General features: G+C 40.0%; 1 protein-coding gene across 1 annotated transcript in view; it reads right to left on the bottom strand.

Moving 5' to 3' along the window:
• Positions 1–21,091, bottom strand: part of Rab2a (RAB2A, member RAS oncogene family) — a 73,451-nt gene that overhangs the window by 10,768 nt on the left and 41,592 nt on the right. The window contains exons 4-6 of the mRNA XM_021160387.2: positions 18,718–18,800; positions 18,188–18,280; positions 14,531–14,642 (exon numbers count right to left, since the gene is read on the bottom strand). Of these exons, the coding sequence (XP_021016046.1) occupies positions 14,531–14,642; positions 18,188–18,280; positions 18,718–18,800 (288 nt within the window). The remainder of the gene's footprint in view (positions 1–14,530; positions 14,643–18,187; positions 18,281–18,717; positions 18,801–21,091) is intronic.

The following is a 21,091-nucleotide window of genomic DNA, read 5'->3' as shown; positions in this document are numbered from 1 at the left end:
AAAAAAAAAAAAAGAAAAGAAATTGGAGCACCTTTAACGTTCCCAGAGGTAAGGAAGCTGAGTAGCGGTTATGACCGTAAGCTTTCCTCCAGGGACAGACGATCCAAGTCTGGCAATATGCTCCAATTCCCTTTGTAAAGTCCTCTTCTAGACTTCAACACAGACCAGAGTACAGAGGACAAGAAAGCCTGTAGTTTACAGTCACGTTCCAGCTGCCTGAAGTACTTTTTCACTACCTAAACAATTACTAAGAAGCACGGCGTCTTATAATGTAAGCAAGGGCCCTTGAAGTAGCCCTCTTCCCAGTTAGTACTATCTTCTCACACCATGTGCTCTCCCCCCATGGTCATAGAAATTGGCCTGGCCTGTCTTTTGGTGGCTTGGCAAGTTAGCACCATCTGTCTTAGGACTCCCCCACTGTGTTTTCAGCTACTTGCTTAGCTCTCTGGTGCCTTAGCTGCTAAGTCAAAACATTTTAATCCTGACTTCTCAATAGGTTGAGGTTTTTTTTAAGTAATTAATGTATTTTTTGTCACATAAAATTTTTTCTATTACACTGTATTTTAAAAGTATTTGCAATTTAAAACTTTTAAATTAATTTAAATGAATACATAAAACCATAAAAATTGCACACACACTATATCATGTCTGGGCATGCTTGTATGTAATACAGTGAGTGTAGTGTGGGCTAACCTCCTTTTCCTTTCTTGTTTGAGCTGGTTTTAAAGCCAGCATATGTGATAAGCTTCATGAAATGAACAGTGGAAATGAGCAAGGGAGTTCAGGCAGCTCTTTGACATGTTAACTGCCTTTGGATATAGATCAGAAGTAGGGTCAATTGCCAGATACTACGGGAGTTCTAAGGTTTTTGAAGCCCCCTCCCGATACTGTTTGTTCTACAATGGCTATAGTCTCCTATAGTCCAACCAAAAGTGTGGGCGGATGTCCTTTTCTTCACATTACTAGCATCTGCTGTAATTTGACCTGATCTATGTCATGAAAACCAAAGTAAGCTAGAGAGAGCATCCCTTCCCAGAACTCTAAGGACTTTTGTGCCTTAGAGTTTATTTCCCCTTGGTTTCACACACATTTGTAATCTTCTAGGCAAAATGAATATAGGGAGAAAAAGAACTATCAAATAGTTCTAAGAATAAAATTGGGTGGTGGTGGCATATGCCTTTAAATACCAGCACTCAGCAGGCAGAGGCCGGTAGATTTCTGAGTTCCAGGCTAGCCTGGTTTACAAAGTGAGTTCTAGGACAGCTAGGGCTACATAGAGAAACCCTGTCCCAAAGGGGGTTAACAGTGCTCTTAATCATCCAGCCATCACCTGGCCTGCAAAGAATGCTCAAGTTCTATCAGAGAAACCCATGTTTATTGGTGCACTAGTTACAATAGTCAGTGAATGGACCACCCTATCAACAAAATAATAATTCTCTCTCTCTCTCTCTCTCTCTCTCCCACACACACACACACACACACACACACACACACACACACACAGAATTTTATTCAGCTGTTAAGAAAAATAAAATCATGACATTTGTAGGATATAAATTTCTAGATTCAGAAAGTCAAATTTTGTGGATTTTGTCATATATAAATTTAAATATTTATGTACTTATATATGTATGGATGGATATATGGATATAGGTCATGAGGTCAGAAAAAGACCAAGAACAGAAAAGTGGTTTTAAGTATGGGGAAAGAAGTTAATAAAATACATGTGGCACAAAACCAATAGAAAACCTAAAAGCAAACGCTGACTTTCTGTGCACTGGCTGATAGTGTAGGGAGACACAGTATCAGAGAGGGCACCCTGAAGAAGGCTTGACCTAACCATGTCCCTGAAGGGCATTTCCAATGCAGAGGACACTTCTGTGGAGGAGGGGATGCACTTCACAGATTCCCACTTTAATACAGAGTGTACATTGTGAGTTGCTGGCAACCTACGGGCCTTGGCTGTCAAATGACAGAACCTGACGCTCAGACTGTGGGGGACCACTACACAGTTTTAAAGAAACAGAAGAATAACAATCATTTTCCACCTTTCGGATGCTCTCAGACAACAGTGGAAGACTGAAAAATGAAGACAGGAAGTCTTATTAGGAAGCAAACAGAGTCAATAAAGCAACAGGAAGGCATTACAGATTAATGGGATGAGTGACTGAAGGGATAAGCAGGCACATATTGGAGGCTGGACTACCGCAGCAAAGGACTCTAGCTCAGTGGGGATGGGTTAAGTCTATGGGTCTGAAGAACATTCACAAAGAGCTCTCTGGGGGTGTAGAACTTGGATTTAAGGGGCACCTCCACTCAAGTCTTGAGAATTTTGGAGAGCCATAAAGAGGTGGTAATAACCAAGCTAAAGAAGCGATTTATAAGAGTAGTGAAAGGTATGCAAGAGACTGTTTACTACGGTAGGAATGGAAACCCATTTGTTAGCTATGGAGATCATAAAGGTAGGATGAACATTCCAATGGGGAAAGAATTTAGATGAGAAACTCAGTGAGAAAAAGGACTAGGGAACCTCTGGTAGGAAACAGGAAGAGAACACATCCAGAACCGGAGGGACAGGTTTGTATTTTGAAGGCAGCAAAATGTTGATTATATAATTACATGCCCTAGCCAGGAGTAAATAAAAAAAGGAAGGGATGAAGATCATGAGATGGTTTGAAACCATGTGCTTTACAAGGGTGGGGAGTGCCCTGTGAGCCTTTCCTGTGTGGTAAGTGAGGTGCAGCCTGCATTGCAGGAGGCTTGAGCAATGTACATGACATCACTGGAGACGCACTCATCTAAGACAATCCATTTTAAGGAAAGCATGTGAGATATTGAGATCAGGAGAAACACTATTTGTGCCTTCTGCCACATGTCATGTCAGAGAGAGAGAGAGAGAAAAAAAAACCTTGAGGTACTGGGCTGTGCTAACGGATGAATAATTTCCCCAAAATACCTGGGGGCAAGGATGCTTAGAAAATTAGAAGTTAAATAAAAGAGCAATTTTCTCTGAGACAAGGTTTTACTCTGTGCTTAGGCTAGCCTCAAACACAGCAAGCCTCCTGCCCTCAGCCTCCTGAGAGCTGATATCACAGGTATGAGTCACAATAGCAGCTTTTTCAGGAGATTTTTCTACTGTCTGGGTTCTCAGACATGAATACACTACTATCATTTCTGGTTCTTGAGAGGACGCTCATCTAATTCCTCCTATACTTGCTTGCCCTTGGAATCCCAAGCAAAACAATTATTACAGGCATTCTCAACTCTGTGGCAGTATAAAGGGGAATGACAGGAACCTGCAATGCCTTGTTCTATGTCCTCTGTGAACAATGAATATTCCACATGAAAGCACTTGAGAAAACACATTCTGAATCCGACTGCAATATTACTGTAAGCATGCAGAGTACTTGGATCTTATGTGACAGTTACCAAAAGCATCAAAGGTGACTCATTAGGGGAAACAGAACAAGAATATTCTAGTCAAAACTGGTTGTTTTGGGTTTCTTCTGCTGTGATGAATGCCATGAGCAAAAGCACCTTGGGAAAGAAAAGGGTTTATTTCTTAGGCTCAGGTATTAAGCAGTCCATCACTGTGAGGAAGCTGGGGTAGGAACTTGGAAGGAGGATCTGGAGCACAGACCGCAGAGGAGTGCTGCTTACTGGCTTTGTCCCACAGATGGCTCAGCCTGCTTTCCTCTACAACTCAAGCCCGCAAGCCCAAGGGTAGCATAGCCCCCGATGGGCCTAAGGCCCACCTGCAACAATCATTAGTCAAGAAAATTTGCCTATGTGCAATTTGATAGAGAGATTTTCTATACTGAGTTCTCCTCCTCAGATAACTTTAACTTGTGCCAAGTTGACAGAAAACCAACCAGGACACTGGCCCTTAGGTTAGGGAAATGAAGTCTGAGGGTGCTTCTACCACACTTCATGAGTGTATTCTTTCAGTGTTCAGAGTTACCACCACAACCTGTATAGAATGTACTTAGTAAAAGCAATGCACTCTCATAATAATCTGCTATGTAAAAATTATGATGTATCATTTGGAAATAAATACATAAAACTAGCAGATTGCTAACAAAAACATGTTTATTGTGGAAAAGGCTTTCCATGCTTGTGTAATATTTGTATGTACAAATTTTGTGTGTGTTAATGTTAAATATGTGATTCTTCTACCTCTTTTTTTTTTCTACATCTATAGATATGTCTGAGAAACTCTTATTTTCATAAGTAATACCTAATTTAGTCAGTGGGCCCCACTTTGTTTTCATCTTCTTTATAAATTAACTTCAAGTATTTATATTGTTTTGGTACTGTTTTAAATTTAAGATCGTAGTTCAAGAAAGATGGCCTCAATTCTGGTAAGAGCAAAGCAGTTGGCGTATCTCGGTTATTACTAAAGAAAATGCATGAGAGTAGAGAGTTGCTAAAGAATGGTGTTGGCGGTTCCTGCACCGAGAGGATGAGTACAGTAGGGCGGGGACAGTCAACTTGGAGTCATGGCTTGTGGCAGGATTTTCCCTGTCCAATTACATTAAAATATTAGTGCAGCAGGAGGCTTGTGATTGGACAGGGGAAAAGGGAGGCAAAGCTAAGGTTGCAAAGACAGAGAGCGACTCAGGTGGAGAACGGAGCAAGATGGAGATGGACAGACAGGATGATTCAAAACCAGTGTGGCTTTGAATTGCCACAGGTAGATATGTTATTATATATGGATAAAATAAGGGGGTAACTTGTCTAATCTAGGTGGGCAGCTTATATCATCAGTTGGCACAGAAATTATTGTGTGGGCATCTTGTGAATGAGAATTTATTGATCTATAGGTCTGACTGGTTAATTATAAGCTTCAAGAGTTTTGTTTTAATGGGTTACTGGAATGTGCGACCACTGGGGTTTATGGCTGAGAAGGAACTAGCAGCCCCAGAGACAAGGGAACCGGAGCTGGGAAGACAACCACGGGTTGGTCTGGTCGCTGTTGAGGCTAGTCTAGAGGCAGAGGCAGCGGGACCCAGGCAGAGAGTAGCTGTCAGTAGTGCAGGAAGCCTGGCGGTCCATTTTAATCTTTCCTGCAACAATGGATCACCATCATGTTAGAATACTGAGGTCCCTCACTGTAGCACCCATGTCAGAGGCAGCCCACTAAACGGAAGAGATGTAGTTTTTACTTCTTTCAGGTAGTAAATGGAATAAAGCATTCTTAATATCAAAATTACAGTACTGACGCACACAGCCTGTTCACTAAGAAGAGTTGCTGCTAATTCAGCTCTTGAAGTTTGTGTTCTATTATTCTAACTCAGTAGTTGTCAACCAGGACTAATGACACTATGGACCAGACAATGGTCCTCTGCAGTTCCCTCTAGTCCTCTTTTGTCCCTAAATACACCTTTTATGAACGAAATCATTCAGCTGGCTAATAGTAAACAGTAAATGTATAGATTATATAAGCTTATTTCCAGTTAATGCTGAAACAATAGTGGTGTTATGTTTTAAATATTCTAATTCCTTCAAGGGAAATATAACCTACATCTCTTGGTTTCTACTTGTATTACAAAAAGCACATCTTTGTATAAAAGGAAACAACAGGCTCATTTCTAAAGACCAACAAGATTCCACTGGGACTGAGCCAGTGCATAATCATATAGACTTAATTTTCTAAAAAGAACTCATAATCAGATGGTTCATTAATCAGAAAATAGGGACATTTATGAATCACTTATCTTTTATCATAATTATCTTTAAATGCACCATACATGTTAAGAGATGATTCATATGTGAGACATTTGCTCATTTGGCTGTTTATATAGCCGGGACGTTAAGCACAGGGTCTCCAATAGGTAGGACAATGTTTAACCATGAGATATACCCTGACCTTGAATGATTTTGCTCTTCCTGCCATACATGAGACTGCTTAGACAACTGCAGTGTCAATCTTCCAAAATGAGCTAATGGATAAATGTGTTTGGCTTTCAAATGGCTTTTACTTAATGATACAATTAATTCTGCTTAAAAATATTGCACATATGGGGGTTGGGGGCTGGAGAGATGGCTCAGCAGTTAAAAGTACGTGTTCTTGTAGAGGACCTAGATTTAGTTCCCAGCACCCACAAGGCAGCTCAAACCATCTGTAACTCCAGCAACAGGCATATATATGGGCAAAAGACCACACATAAAATTTTAAAAATCTAAAAAAAAAAAAAAAAAAAAAAAGTATGCCATATAGACCATGAATAAATAGTTGGATGTCTTACCTTCAAATCAGGTCTCTTATTCCACACATACTAGTTGTCTATTTGTTTTAATGAATATTAATCTAACATCTTCAATTACTTTGGAGACATTCTCTATCTATCTATCTATCTATCTATCTATCTATCTAATACAGGCTTGAATATTAACTCCATCTTGTTTGGTACATGGTAAACACATTTAAGAGGGACTGAACTACAGAAAAAGGTACTCTTTTTGCAGAACGGATACGTGAAAACTCCAAGTGTCACACTTAACATAATTTTATTAACCTAGTAATGTGAAAATAAATTTAGTATTCAAGAATTTATAAAGTATAATTTAATTTTTAGTCTCCTAATAAAACTTTAAAGGACCAAATTTAAATGAAGTTGTTATTAATATTCTAAAAAAAGATTTATTTCTATTTCATTGGTTTAAGTGTTTTGCCTGGATGTACGTATGTGTAGCACATGTGTGGCTGCTCACTGAGGCCAGAAGATAGCATCAGTTCCCCATAACTGGATTGACAGAAGACTGTGAATCACCATGGGTGTTGGGAACTGAACCCAAGGCCTCAGGAAGTGCCAATGCTCTTAACTAGTAAGTGACTTCTCCAGTCACAAAGTTATTTTGTTTAATTTTTTTGATCAACCTTTTTATTGAAATAATTGTCAACTGGTATAAAATTGTATGAAGTAATACAACCACCTAGTGGCTTTTCCTTAGTTTTCCCAATGGTGACTTCCTAGAAAATTATAGTACACTGTTTACAAACAAAATGCCAAAAAATAAAATATAGTAAAACAGAATCAAGGTTATTATTGTAGCATGTTGTGTCAGTTGTATAGTAATGGCCCCTTAGGCTCCTATATTTGAATGCTTAGTCACCAGGGAGTGGAACTCTTTGGTAGGATTCGAAGGATTAAGAGGTGTGCCCTTCTTGGAGGAAGTGTGCCACTGGGGGGTTGAGGTTTCAAAAGCCCATACCAGGTTCTCTTCCTGCAGACCTCTCAGGAAGTAGAACTCTCAGGTACTTCTCCAGCACCAGGACTGCCATGTGCATGCCTGCCATGCTCCCTGCCATGATAATAGACTAAGTCTCTGAAACTGTAAGCAAACCTCCAATCAAATGATTTTTTTTTTAATGGGTTGCCTTGGTCACAGTATCTCTTCACAGCAATAGAACAGTGACTAAGATAGACTCTTAAGTGTTGTCTTTTTATAGTCTTAACACTTCCTCCCATGCAACACCCTCCTGGGTCCTGGCAGTGATTCATCTGTTCTGTGGACTGAAGGGAAGAGGGCAGAAGAAATCACACAGTGGACAAGGCTTACTTAGTGTCTGAGCTAAGTGAGTTTAGTTACCTGGACCTTCATCCAGTATTTTCATATAACAACAGTTTTTCCCATTTTATATTTTAGTAAGGAACTTTCCTTAGACCCAAAAGGTGCTTGCTAGGTTATTTCTAGCTTGGGAGTATTATGAATGAAGCTGTTATGAATATCGGTCTATAGGTTACTGTGCAGACAATCCTTTCTCTTAAGTGCCCATGGGTGTAATTGCTACGCTGTCTGGTAGCTCCATTTTAGTGTAGACTGCTGAGGTGTTTTCTAGAGTGGCTGTGTTACTCAGTCCTACCATCCATGTGTGAGTGCTCCCCACCAGCATGTGGTACAGTCATTCCTGTTCATGTGGGCTACTTTGATAGGGATGTAGTATTACCTCCTTAAGGCCTCATTTGTTTGAGACAGTGTCTTGCTATGGAGCACTGGCAGGCGTGGAATTTAAAATGCAGACCAGTCTCGAGGAGGGGTCGTCTGCCTCTGCCTCCTGAGGGCTAGGATTAAGGCGGACACTACCACCACACAACTGATTTTTTGGTTTTAAAGTCTAGATTTAGTCTTTTATTGGATCTGGGCTTAAAGAGTGTTTTATCTTGGTATATAGAACTGTCATTTTTAAAATCTACATAAGAATGCTTTACAGAGCACAAGTTCTGAAAGGTCAATTTACTAATTTTTCCTTTTAAGAGTTATTCCTTTGGAGGTAAGTATGCCTTCGCCCTAGTGTCCTGCTTTTTATCTGCTGAGATATAAAACAGCTGGAAGTTTTATACTTGCTTTCACAAACCACTTCTGAGTTTATTTTCTTGTATAACATGTGAGATTCCTGGGGTTTATCTTCCACTGCAGTAGCACTCTTTGTTATTAGGTGGTCTCGTCACTGATGCACCCTGTGCCTTTGTGAAGTCAGCTGTTTCTGTGAAAAGGTTTCTAAGCTACTTATTACTCTGCTCTCTCCATACTCATATCTGGCCTTCATGAGCTCCGGTCTTAGTGGTCACAGCTATGTGACACCTGAAACAAAGTAGTGAGACGCACCCTGTTTTTCCTTCCAGGTTGTTTTGGTTACTGTAGTCCTTTTGCATCTCTGTATGTATTTTATATTATTATTTTCTACATCTACTAAAAATGGAATTTGCTTTGACAGAAATACTTTTAAACCTTTATGTCAACCTGTAAAGTAAGTGTCGTTGTTTTAGTCAGTGTTCTATTGCTGTGAAGAGAGGCAAGTCTCTGCCATTTTTTTTTTTTTTTTCTGAGACAGGGTTTTTCTCTGTGTAGCCCTGGCTGTCCTGGAACTCACTCTGTAGATCAGGCTGGCCTTGAACTCAAGGAAGAGCTCCACTGGGCCTAGTGTAGGCTTCTGAAATCTCAAAGCCCACCCTCCCAGTGATGAGGCCACGCCTACTCCAACAACTAGAGGTCAACCTTGGTTGTCACCCTTAGTTCCTTTCCACCTCAGTTTTAAAGGTTTCTTGAGACAAAGTCTCTGTGTAGCCCTGGCTGTGCTGAAACTGACATCTTCCTGCCTCTGCCTCCCAAGTACTGGGACTAAAGGTGTCTGTCACCATGCCCAGCTCTACCTTACTTTTTTGAGACAGTTATCTCTCAGTGAACCTAGTACTCACTGATTTTACTAGAGTGGGTAGCTCCTGGGATTTGACAGGTTTTGCCTTCCCCAACTCCCAACATTGGTTTGCAGGCATGTGTGATGAGTCTGGCTTTTTCTGCAGATGTAGTAATTCTAACTCATGTCCTTTTGTTTGCAAGTCAAGCTCTTGACCCACTGAGCTGTATCTCTAGCCCGCTATACAGATTTTTAAATTTACAGCTAAGCATTTAATTTTTGTGATTATAGATGACACTGAAATGTGTACATTTTCCCACTGTTAGTACTTGACAGAAATATAGTTATTTTTTGTGTTTATCAAGTGTCTACCAACCTTGCTGAAGTACCCTTAATGATTCTAGACTTTGACCTTGTAAATTTCTGGAGATTTTCCTACTAATGTAATCATGCCATTCACAAAAACAGTTTTGGTTTTTCTGTCCTGAGCTGTACATCTTTTCTTTTCTTTTCTCTCTCTCTCTCTCTCTCTCTCTCTTCCTTTCCCTCCCTCCCTCCTTCTTGTATTAGAGATATTAGTGTGCACACTAGCTAGACCATCCATTAACATATTCAATAGTGCAATTATGACCAGACATAGACACTTTTTCCTTGTTCCTGAACTGAGGGACAGGGCATTCAGCTTAGCATTAACTTTAGTTGTGGTGTGTGTCCTCTCTCTCTCTCTCTCTCTCTAACATGGTGAGGAAGTTCTCTTCAATTTTATTTTCTGAGATTAAAATGAAAAAGTAAAGAGCACGAGTGGGGTGAGGAAAGCCTTTCTCAAATGCTTCCCATTGTGCATGCGTCAACTGCAATGACCAGGTTATAGTGGTCCAATTCTGGGTGCTGAGCAAGCACTGGTTACTTTGGAGAGACTCATTTGGTCATGATGTATATATCTTACACTTATATGAATATATGTATGCATATTGAAATTTTACTTGCTAGAATTTTGTTACCCAGATTGTTTGTGATCCTCCTGCCTCACTCAGCCTCCCTAGTAGCTGGGGTTATAGGAATGAACCACCATGTCCAGTGTTACTGCTTCTTGTAAATATTTTTAGGCTTATGATTTATGTATTAGTGCTTGTGCATCTCGCTAACATCTTTCAAGTGCAGCACAGGTACTGCACGCTACAGTCGTAAGTAACCACCATCTACTAGTGCACTTGTTTTACCAAACTCAGTAAAGTTTAGACATTTTGTTCTCTTTGGTCCCCTGCCTCCACTGATAACTACTTTGAGCAAGGTCACTTCAACCATCAGACATACTTTATAACACTCAACAGTGCGCTCTACTCATCTTTACTTTCATTAAGGTTTTTTTTTCCCATTTTTTAATCATTTCATTTCCTATAGACATTCTTCTATGGTAGATTTGCAGTTGACAAATTTCTTTATCTGACAATGCCTTGATTTTTCCTTCATTCCTGAAAGACATTTGTTGTAGGTACAGGATTCTAGGTTAATAATTGTTTACTTTCAGCTCTTGAAAAATGTGTCATTTTCTTCTGATTCCCATGGTTTCTTGTGAAAATATTCTTATGTGAATGTTTTGCCTGTATATATGTATGTGCACCACATATGTGCAATACTCGTGGAGGCCAGATAAGGGCGTAGGAGTCCCCTGGAACTGGAGTTACAGATGTCTGTGAGCTGCTACATAAATGCTGGAAACTGAACCTCAGTCCTCTGCAAGACCGCAAATGCTCTGAACCACAGGGCCACCTCCAGCCTGTCTTATGATTTTTGATGAGAGAGCTGTCACCTGGACCTGAATTGCTGTCCCACATTTCAACCAAACTGGGGTATTGCCTTACGTTTTCTTTTTCTTTCACTTGCAGAAATTTGACCATACAGAGCTTTCTTTGTTATGGATTTATCTGGTATTATTCTGCTTGGGTTGGCTTGGTTAGAATCTGTATATAACTTGCCCCTGATCCTTATAATCAGCCATTTTTTGTTTATTTGTTTTAAGTATTTAAGAAGCAAATTTTTCCCTTCTTCTAGGATTAATGATACATAACGGCCTTGGTTATGGTCCCACAATTCTATTTGGTACTATTCATTCTTCCTCCCAGGTTATTTTTTTCCCTGGACTTCAGAATCTGCTTTAAAATTTATTTTTTGGGGATGCCAGGGATCAAATCTAGGGTTAAATGCATACTAGGAGAATGCTATATCACTAAGCCACATCTCTAGTCTATCACTGTAGTTTAAACTGAGTAGTTTCTATTGTCTTAAATGTTAAAAAAAGGATTTAATTTACTTTTAGGTTATGTATAGATACTTTACCTACGTATATGCATGTACATGTGCATACATTGTCTACAAAGGCCAGAAGAGGGCAGCACACTCCCTGGAACTGTAGTTAAAAGGTTAGGCGTCTGCCATGCAGGTGCTGGGAACTAAATACATACAGGTGTTCTGGAGGAACAAGCACACAGCCAGGGCTTGTAAGCCCTGAGCCATCTCCCCAGCTCCAGCTTCTATTGTATCATCAGGCCAATTGCTATTTCTTTTCTCAGTCACACCTGTATCAGACTTACTAATTTCAATTATTATAGTTTTACGTTCTAAGAATTCTTTTGACAAGGTTTGGTAGTCATGCTTCAGGTTTATTTATCTAAAGAGTACAGGATTCCAGTGTAGGCCAACATACCCAGCCTCTCTTACTCACTCAGAGTGGATCTTCCTGCTGTGGGTATGCTGGGAATCTTCAACCCGAGGCAAGGAATTTTGAGGACTAAGTTATGAGACTCTGGATTGCATTTCGGCCTCTGTTCTATGGCTTCCTCTGCTGATACTGTAACTGGGACGTGGTGTTACCAGTTCTTTACTGGTAAGTAATACTGGGAAATATTAGTATAGTACTGGATGTGGCCCCCTGTTTTCTGTATTGTCTGGGTACAGTGAATTTTTGCCCTCCCCCATCTATTTATTTATGTATTTTATGTATATGGGTGTTTTGTCTGCATGTACATCTGCACACCAGAAGAGGTATCAGATCCCATGGGACTATAGTTACAGATGGTTGTGGGCTGCCATGTGAGTGCTGGGAACTGAACTCAGGACCTCTGAAAGAGCAGCCAGTGCTTTTAAACACCGAGCCATCTCTCCAGCCCCTGCTTGTCTGTCTGTCTTTTTGAAGTAGGGACTCACACTGTGTAGCCAGACTGGCCAGAATCTCACCAAGACCTTCTGTCTAGCCCTCGCTCTTTCTTTCTTAGTGGTACTGGATATATGGACAGGGACTCATATAAGTCAGATAAGCACTTTATCATACCCCAGCCCAGAATAGCATCCCAAGAGCTCTCCAGGGGCTGCTGTATCTAGGGGCCCTCTCCCCGATACTTTGGGCTTTTTCTTGTACATGGCAGCAGGGAAAGTTAATCTAGTCTATCTTCTCAGTAGCAGAAGTTAGCTACCAAGTTAGTATTAAACTCATGGCAATTCTACTTGAGTCCGCCTCTTGAGTGTTAGGATTACAGGTGTTAATCCCTACGTCCTCGATTCCACATGTTTTTACATTACTGTAATAGCCATCTGTCTTAAAATACTTCATCATAATATATTTACCTTTTGGGAGGCAAATTAGTTTTCATTGTTAAGTAAAATGCTAATTTTTTTTTAAAGACAGGGTTTCTCTGTATAGCCCTGGCTGTCCTGGAACTCACTTTGTAGACCAGGCTGGCCTCGAACTCAGAAATCCGCCTGCCTCTGCCTCCCGAGTGCTGGGATTAAAGGCGTGCGCCACCACACCCAGCTTAAAATGCTATTTTTGTATTTGGCAAATTCCTCCTCAGATGAAATTTAAACAATTAGTCTATAAATCATAAATATAATTTATACAGTCCTGCTCATCTATTCCAGGAACACAGCATTTCCTTCAAATACTCAACTAAAAGGACAACAGCAATTTACTGCTTACAAATAAACACTGTATTCGTTAAGAAAAAAAGCATGCAAAGGCATCAGAGGCAGAATTAGAAGTTTAAAGTTTTTCCATGAATTGAAGCCTTGTTATCTGACCTCACAGTGTGATTCTTCATTAATCAGCTATGCCTTAGATGTCTTGACACCCTTCCTCACCAAAGCCTGGCCTTATGATTTCAAGTACAATACCTCCAACAGAGGAGAAGCTCTCTGAAACAGATATGGTCATTCGTATGTATGTATGTATGTATGTATGTATGTACGTACGTACGTTATGTACACATTTCTCGTTGAAGACAAGCAAAAGTGTGAAAGATTTCTCACTTGGAGTTCTGTGTGAAGAGAAATGTATGTTATCAAGCTGTAATTACTTTGACAAACAAGCACTAGTTAGTGCCTGTACACAATGGGTTTAGAATCATCACAGAGTTCCTCATCAGGTATAGATAAGTCTATCTCACCAAGGAAGACTTCTTCATTGAATAAACCAGTGTCACAGAATTACTACAGTTAGTTTTGGCATACAAGGATGGAGATGTTTGTATATGCTTGTCCCAGGGAGTGGGGCACTATTAGGAGGTGTGGCCTTGCTGGAGTAGGTGTGTCGCTGTGGCCATGTCAGTCTTCTCCCGTTTGCCTTGGGAACGAGATGCAGAACTCTCAGCTCCTCCCCCATGCTCCCACCCTGATGATAATGGACTGAACCTCTGAACCTGTAAGCCAGCCCCAACTAAATGTTGTTCTTTAATATGAGTTGCCTTGGTCATGGTGTCTGTTCACAGCAGTAATACTCTATCTAAGCAAGGGTTAATTAGAAAACTTAATATTTAATAATGAAATACTATTTCTAAAGTGCTATGCAAGCTGATGCACAGGGCCCTTCTCTCAGTTACACTTAAAACAATAAGGTTTTTCCAGCCACTGTTTTCTAGGGCCCCTTTCAGTCATTTTTATAAGCTGTTCTCATTCATGAGGAAGAAATTCAGCATTACTTCAAGTAAACTTCATCATAATATATTTATGATGCTTTCTTAGCCTCATTTCTTCTTTTGATAAAATACAAAACATAGTAATTCTAATCATCTAGTGTAGTATATCCAAATAATATAATATAAAAACGTATTCAGGAAACTAATAGTTCAGGATGATTAGATCAACAAAAAAAACGAGATAATATAATTTTCACCCATTAAAGACAGCAGGATTCTCATGAAGTGATACTGCACACAGATATAGTGACACATGCAGGCCACAGGACTTCAGAAGACAATGTAAAAAGTCAGATAGCAACCGTTTTACTTTAATATTCACCAACTACTAGAAACTCAAGTTTACAAAGTAAAGACCAGAAAACAATGCCAAGGTCTACAGACCATACCTATAGGCCAATGGATGAGGCCCTCACTAACTCACCTCCTCTACATTAGACGCAGTCTTGGCAGAAGTTTCCATGAAGATAAGTCCGTGCTCTCGTGCAAAAGCTTCACCTTCTTCCTTTTTCACTTCTCTCCTAGATTCTAAGTCACTGAGCACAGAGGAGAGAGTTGTGTTAGTAACCAACATATGTGTACAGACAGAGGAGCCAGTAAGTGCAAAATGCACCACAGAACTCAACATTACACAGAGCGTGTTTTCAACAGTTTCATACATCATAATGAGCTCCATTCTTCAGGGTGTTATGAAGGTCAAAGTGTGTGAAATAAATCGCCTACTTTCAAGTGACTAGAATTCCAGCAGAAAAAGATTCACGCTGAGTCCCGGAATGTCAAGATGCTTATGCAGTGGGGAGGCAGCTTTGGTACGGTACCCCATCTTCAAACACAGTGTGTTACCAGAGCAGAAAGTTACCTGGCTAAAAATAGCAGTTGAAAAGAGGATGACCAATCCCATCCCCTCATCCACTGTCCACAGTGCCTGGGTTTCTATAAGTGAGAGAAAAATATCTGGCACCCAACTCCCCAAAGTTATAGGAAACTTTGTAAAATCCAAAGTGTTAAAGAAACATGGACTAGATTATTTATCTTGGTTTAATCCTCAGTTTCTTCTTAAAGCAAAACCAACAGGAGATGGGCAGGGACAAACAGAAGTCTAAGTGATGAGTCAGGGTGGTCTCCTTGCAGTTTTTTCCATAAAGAACAGGATTAGGGCAGGAAAGAGTTTCTTTAAGCATGCTCTAGTGTAAAACTTCAAAGCCTTTACTATTAGTATTTATGTAAATGCACCGGCATGGTTGGCTAGTTGGTCTGTTTGTCTTGCACTCACTGTAATTATTCTGAACACGCATCAGTAGTTCATTCCTCTTTATTGCTGACTTACATTCCTGGTTTTGCTTCCTGGTCATCTTAAAGTGACTAGTTCTTTTGTCAAGAGCTTCTGCCACAGTGTCCTGCATTGCCATAGACCCAAAGGGACATCACTGAGCAATTTAATGAAATCTTTTCTCACTTGAATTTCAGATAGGTATTTTTCTCATAACAGGAAACTGACCAAAGTACCAATGTAATTCCAGAAGCCTTATAAACCTTGCTGGGCATGGAGGCATGTACCTATAGCCTCAGCATGGGGGAATAGGCAGAGGCTCACTGCAAGCTCAAGAACAGCACGTGGTCTACAGAGTAAGTTCTAGGCCAACTAGACAGACTTTGTGAAAACAAACCAAAAACAACCAACAGAATCTGCCCTCCCCATTCAACAACACAACAAATATTTCAAAATCTATATTAGTAAAAGCAGTAGATCCTCCAATTTTGTTCCTCTTTGTCAAAGTTGCTATGATTAGACTACAGTTTTCACATAAAAATATATATTTTGAAATCAGATTATGACTAACCCCCTAAAAGATACATTGAAAAACTATCTTAAAAGTACTTAGTTTTCATAAGCTAGATGTGGTGGCTCATGCTTATATTCCCAGCATTTTGGGGGTGAGAGAGGAAGACAGGAGGCACCCCTGGCTACAGAGTGAGTTTAAAGCCAGCCAGCCAGAGATACATGAGACACAGTCCTTGTTAAAAAAAAATTCTTAAGTTATCTTTTCTTTCTTTCTCTTTCTCTCTCTCTCTCTCTCTCTCTCTCTCTCTCTCTCTCTCTCCTCTCTTTCCTTTTCTTTTCAGATTTATTTATTTTTATTTATATGAGCACGCTGTAGCTGTCTTCAGCCACACCAGAAGAGGGCATCAGATCCCATCACAGATGGTTGTGAGTCACCATGTGGTTGCTGGGAACTGAACTCAGGACCTCTGGAAGAGCAGTCAGGGCTCTTAACCGCTGAGCCATCTCTCCAGTCCCATGAGAAACAGTCTTAAGACTTGTCAATGTGGTATATGTTCTCTATTCAGTTTGTTTACAACATTTTCGTCTTCTTTTAGCACCGGAAGGATCTGTAGTATTGTCACATGTTCTGATTCTGATAATGTGATCACTATCCATTTTACCTATTTTCTCAAAAAACAGTTTCTATTTCTACTGTCAGGCATGGTGGTGCACACCTGTAATCTTAGCACTGAGAAGGTTGAAACAGGATTGTTAGCTTCAGGCCACAGGCACACACAGACCCACTGTTCTCAGTCTCTCAAACTAAAACCACTAGCTCCTGATGTCACTTTTCCTTTCTCTTTGCTTATACTGGTATTTGTTTTTAAAACAGGGTCTCACTGTGTATCCTGAAGTGGCCTAAGCCTGTGATCCTACCTGCTTCAGCATTCTGCAGGCTGGGCCTCCATAGTTACCCATCTTTTTAGTTTGATAAAAAGATGTGATTCCCCCTGATATATTTATTCAGTGTTATAATTTCTCACTACTGCTACCACATTTCACAATTTTTCAAATATTGTAGAGATAGAAGTTTATTTCTGAAAATTGATCATAACATAATAGTTGCTACTAGTAGCAATGCAGGTGTGAACTACAATTATCAGCCCATGATCATCCTTTAGTGTTCATCTGTCTGTAAATTCCTTTGGCATTCCTTATATTAATGTGTGTGGTTTTCTGCATTCTCTTTTAGACTGGCATATATCTAAACTGGTTTCTTCACTAATTAATGAAATAAAAATTTGAATGCTTGTTATTAATTATCCTTTTACTTTTCTAAATATATTTTCTGCCCACAGTATATATTTTATAACCCTGAAGAACAAATGAAGTCTACTTTTACCACTTAAAAATACTACTTGGCGGCCACTCCAGCCAGGAAAGCAGGTAGGCTGAACCCAGACCTTCTTCCTCTTTCCTTCCTCCCTGCAAATCCAGTCGTCCAGTCTCATCCTTAGTTCTGCAGCAGACCACCTCTATCATCACCCAGACCTTCCCTTGCTCTTCATTTATCCCAGCTCCCTGGGCACTCACAGGCCAGGCCAGCTAGGGAAGCAGGTAAGCTACTGCAGGTTTTGCTCTCTCCCTCAGCTCCTCTTCATCTAATCTGAGTCATATCCAGACCTCTGCAGCAGACCACCTGCTTCAGCCTCTCCTCAATCTCTGCCCCCTTTCCCAGAGGATCACACAGAACGTCTCCTTCAAACTTCTCTCTCTTCCCTCGTTGCTTTATGCCAGCCTCCAACTCCAGAAGGTACTCCCTAGGAACCCAAAGTTCATTCCAGCATGAGAAGCAGATAGGCTAACTGCAGATCTTCACCTCCCCCTCGATTCCTTAAAATCCAATCCCCCTGCTCCTTAGCAGTCCACCTGATGTGGCCATCCCCTCACTCTCTGCTCCCATTCCCAAGGAACTAAACAAATCCTGGCAGAACACCGTTTTCCTCCCTCCTGTGGACTCGTCAGCGCTCCACTAGCCCATCCCCATTCCTAAGTGTCAGTTCCCAATACCTAGAAACACATTCTACCTGGAGCCTACAATGGTCACACCTAGAAAGATCCTGGAATTGTCTACCAGGCAACACACAGCCACCGCTCTCCTAAGAACCAGAGGGCAACAAAAACCAAGGAACAAAACACCAATAACGGTAAGAGCTAAAGAAAGACTCAGGATTTAAATAAAACTTTAAGCCTAAGCCAGTAACCACATTGCTCACTTCTATTAATGCAGGTTAAGCTCTAAGTTACTTCTTTTACCTTTTATTTCCAATAAGCATGATGACCATGTTGGAATTGGAATGCTGACGGGCATCTTCTAACCAGGTTGTCAAGTGGTTGAACGTGTCTCTCCTAAGCACAAATGGTGGTGTGTGATTACAGTTTTCAGTAATTCTCTTCATAGTACCCAGTAAGCAGCCTACTTTCCCCCCAAATTAAACATGTTAGCCATAGCCACTCCTACTATGAGAACCATATTTAAAGCATGGTATTTGGGTTTAGTCCTCACTGATTACATTTCAGTTAGAATAAACACAACTGTTAGCACAGTTAGAAAATTTCAATGACTATATAATAGCACCAAATTGGTCAATCCAGGGTGCTTATTTAAATAAAAAAGAACTGAGCTGCAGATTTTGAAAATACATTTAAATTTGATTCAAGACCTAGTTTTAAAGGTGAGTAGTTAAAGCATAAAGGCTTTTTTAATAGTGTTATTGTTAGTATCCACATGTATTTAGAACTAGTCTCCTTGTACTGAGCTGAAAAGCTCACATATACTCACTCACCTTGTAATATCATACACTAGTAAAGCCCCCGCTGCACCTCTGTAATATGACCGTGTGATAGAACGAAAGGACTCCTGCCCTGCCTGTGAAGAAACAAAAGGTCGAAAAGTTTCTTTTAAAGTGATATCCTTTGTACATTTCCATACTACATGTTAATATATTACATACTGAACATAAAGGAAAGGCAGTCAAAAACAATGGAGAAAACAGTCACTAGTCTTAGGAAAAAAATCATATAACAGCACTACTGCTCCAGTCACCAGGATGCACAGGCAGCAGCCCCCCTTCCCAACCACTCCCAAACAAGACCCCTAACCCTTTCTGGCAATCCCTGAACGGCTTCACAATACACGAATCGTTATCAGAGCAGAGAGTGGACTCCTAGCAACTAAGCCCTGAAGACAAATTTGAAAGGAAGCAAATAACCCAGAGCCTCACATTCGAATTCAATAACCCACTCCCGGGCAGCTGTTGACACTAGAATAAATAAAGCCCATTGTAAATAAATGATGAATGGCATCTTTACGCCCACCATCTGCTGGTGGAAAGGTTGTCAGAAGGCCAAGGATGCAGATTTTATCAGTTATACCATAAACTGCAGTGGGCTTTCAACAGCCACAAGATGGAATTCTTTGAGCAATCATTTTATTATGAAAACCAGAAAAAGGCTCTGAATTGAATTTATATAATTTTTCTTTACACAATCAATTTCCTCTGCATCTGATATATAAAACTTGTCAAAAGGCAACCGGATGTAAATGTCATCTTTATATCCTGTGAAACAGGCACCAGAGATAAAGTCCAGTTCAAACCATTTTCTATCTCATAGTATTAACATTCTGTTAAGCAAGGCTGAGGAAGGCTATAGCTATAGAAATAATTTTTGTATTTAAAATATAAGAATGTGAAAGATATTTAGATTTTTATGCTCTGAGTCTTGAATTTCTGATGCAAATATAAAATCTTTCTATCATGCTCTGATTTGTTTTAATATCTTCTTTTGTTGACCCTTCAAGAATATTCCCTGCCTTGAATGTCACTCACTCTCAGATCTGGGACTGGTACTCATATGGCACTCAGAGAAAGCATGCTGAAAGAAACTGTATAATCAGGTATCTTAAGATACCTGATTATGCATAAGATGGTCAGTATACCTCTGCACACAAGTGGACCCATTCAACAACAGTAACTCCCAGACCTAAGTGAACAAGCCCTCTCCCACGAACCAGTTCTAATACTTAAATGAAAGCACAAAAGCCATTGCATGGAAAAACAAGCAAAAATCAACCAGTTCCTTTCACATAGTTTGAAGTTAAACAAACAAAAAAACCCTAGAAAGTATGACAGCCACAACTCACGCCCGCCATGCTAATACTTAGAAGGCTGAGGTAGGAGGATGGCTGTTGAGCTTAGGCTATCCTAGGACATAAAGTGAGTTTTAGATTAGCCTGGATTACAACAGACTGTGTCTCAAAACACAACAACAAGAAGCAACACACACACACACACACACACACACACACACACACAGGCTCATACAGCGTTTTTTTTTTTTTTTTTTTTTTTCCTCCTGGTATCACAAATATCCTAAATATCTCTAACGTTTCTCTCCTAAAAGCCTATTCTTTTCCCTCCACCTATCTATCCACTTTCTATTCCTTAGAGGATCAGTTCAAATCCCCCAGGGTTTCAGAAAGTGGAGGCCTTTGGCTACTACACTCCACATTCATCCTTCTCTCCTCACACATCTAAAAGCACTTCCATGTGGTTTTGTCTTAACACTATTGATTAAATGAAATGAATACAATGCTCAAATGCACTTCCTCTTTAGTCCCAGCAGGGCTAACCTAAGTGTGTTTATAGAAGACACTTTAATATGTTATCTTGATTGTTCCCAAAGAGCTTTCCATTCAAAACTAGTTTGTGACAGGCAGTATTACAATAATACTTATTTCTGATGGTTAGCCATTCACCTAACAATAAAATTCTAGCTATGTAGACAAGAACAAAATTAACAAAGAAAGTAAAATGAAAACAAGGTAGATATGAAAATTTTGTAAGAAAAAGTTATTTTAAAATTTTGGGAGGAGTAGAAATGTGTAAATAACATCCTAATACATGGTGACTAACACATGGGGTATGGGAAGAAAACAATTCCTTTTGATTGAGTCTCTCCTAGCCCGCCCAGCTGGTCTTGCACTCCTCATCTTCCAGTCTCAGCTCTCTGCATGCTATCATTATTTTCCTTTCTTCTTTAAGGTTTGAAGGCATGCTTAGGAAACACAGCAAGTAGTCTGGATCACAATAAATGCTGCCTAATCATGTGTGTTCCGTAAGGCCATCAGGTAAGAAAGCAAACTACTTTTTTTTTTTT

Source organism: Mus caroli, chromosome 4 (genome assembly GCF_900094665.2).
Source record: "Mus caroli chromosome 4, CAROLI_EIJ_v1.1, whole genome shotgun sequence".
Classification (NCBI taxonomy): Eukaryota; Metazoa; Chordata; class Mammalia; order Rodentia; family Muridae; genus Mus; species Mus caroli.
The sequence above is the reverse complement of the archived record's forward strand: the minus strand, read 5'-3'. Positions and strand labels throughout refer to the sequence as shown.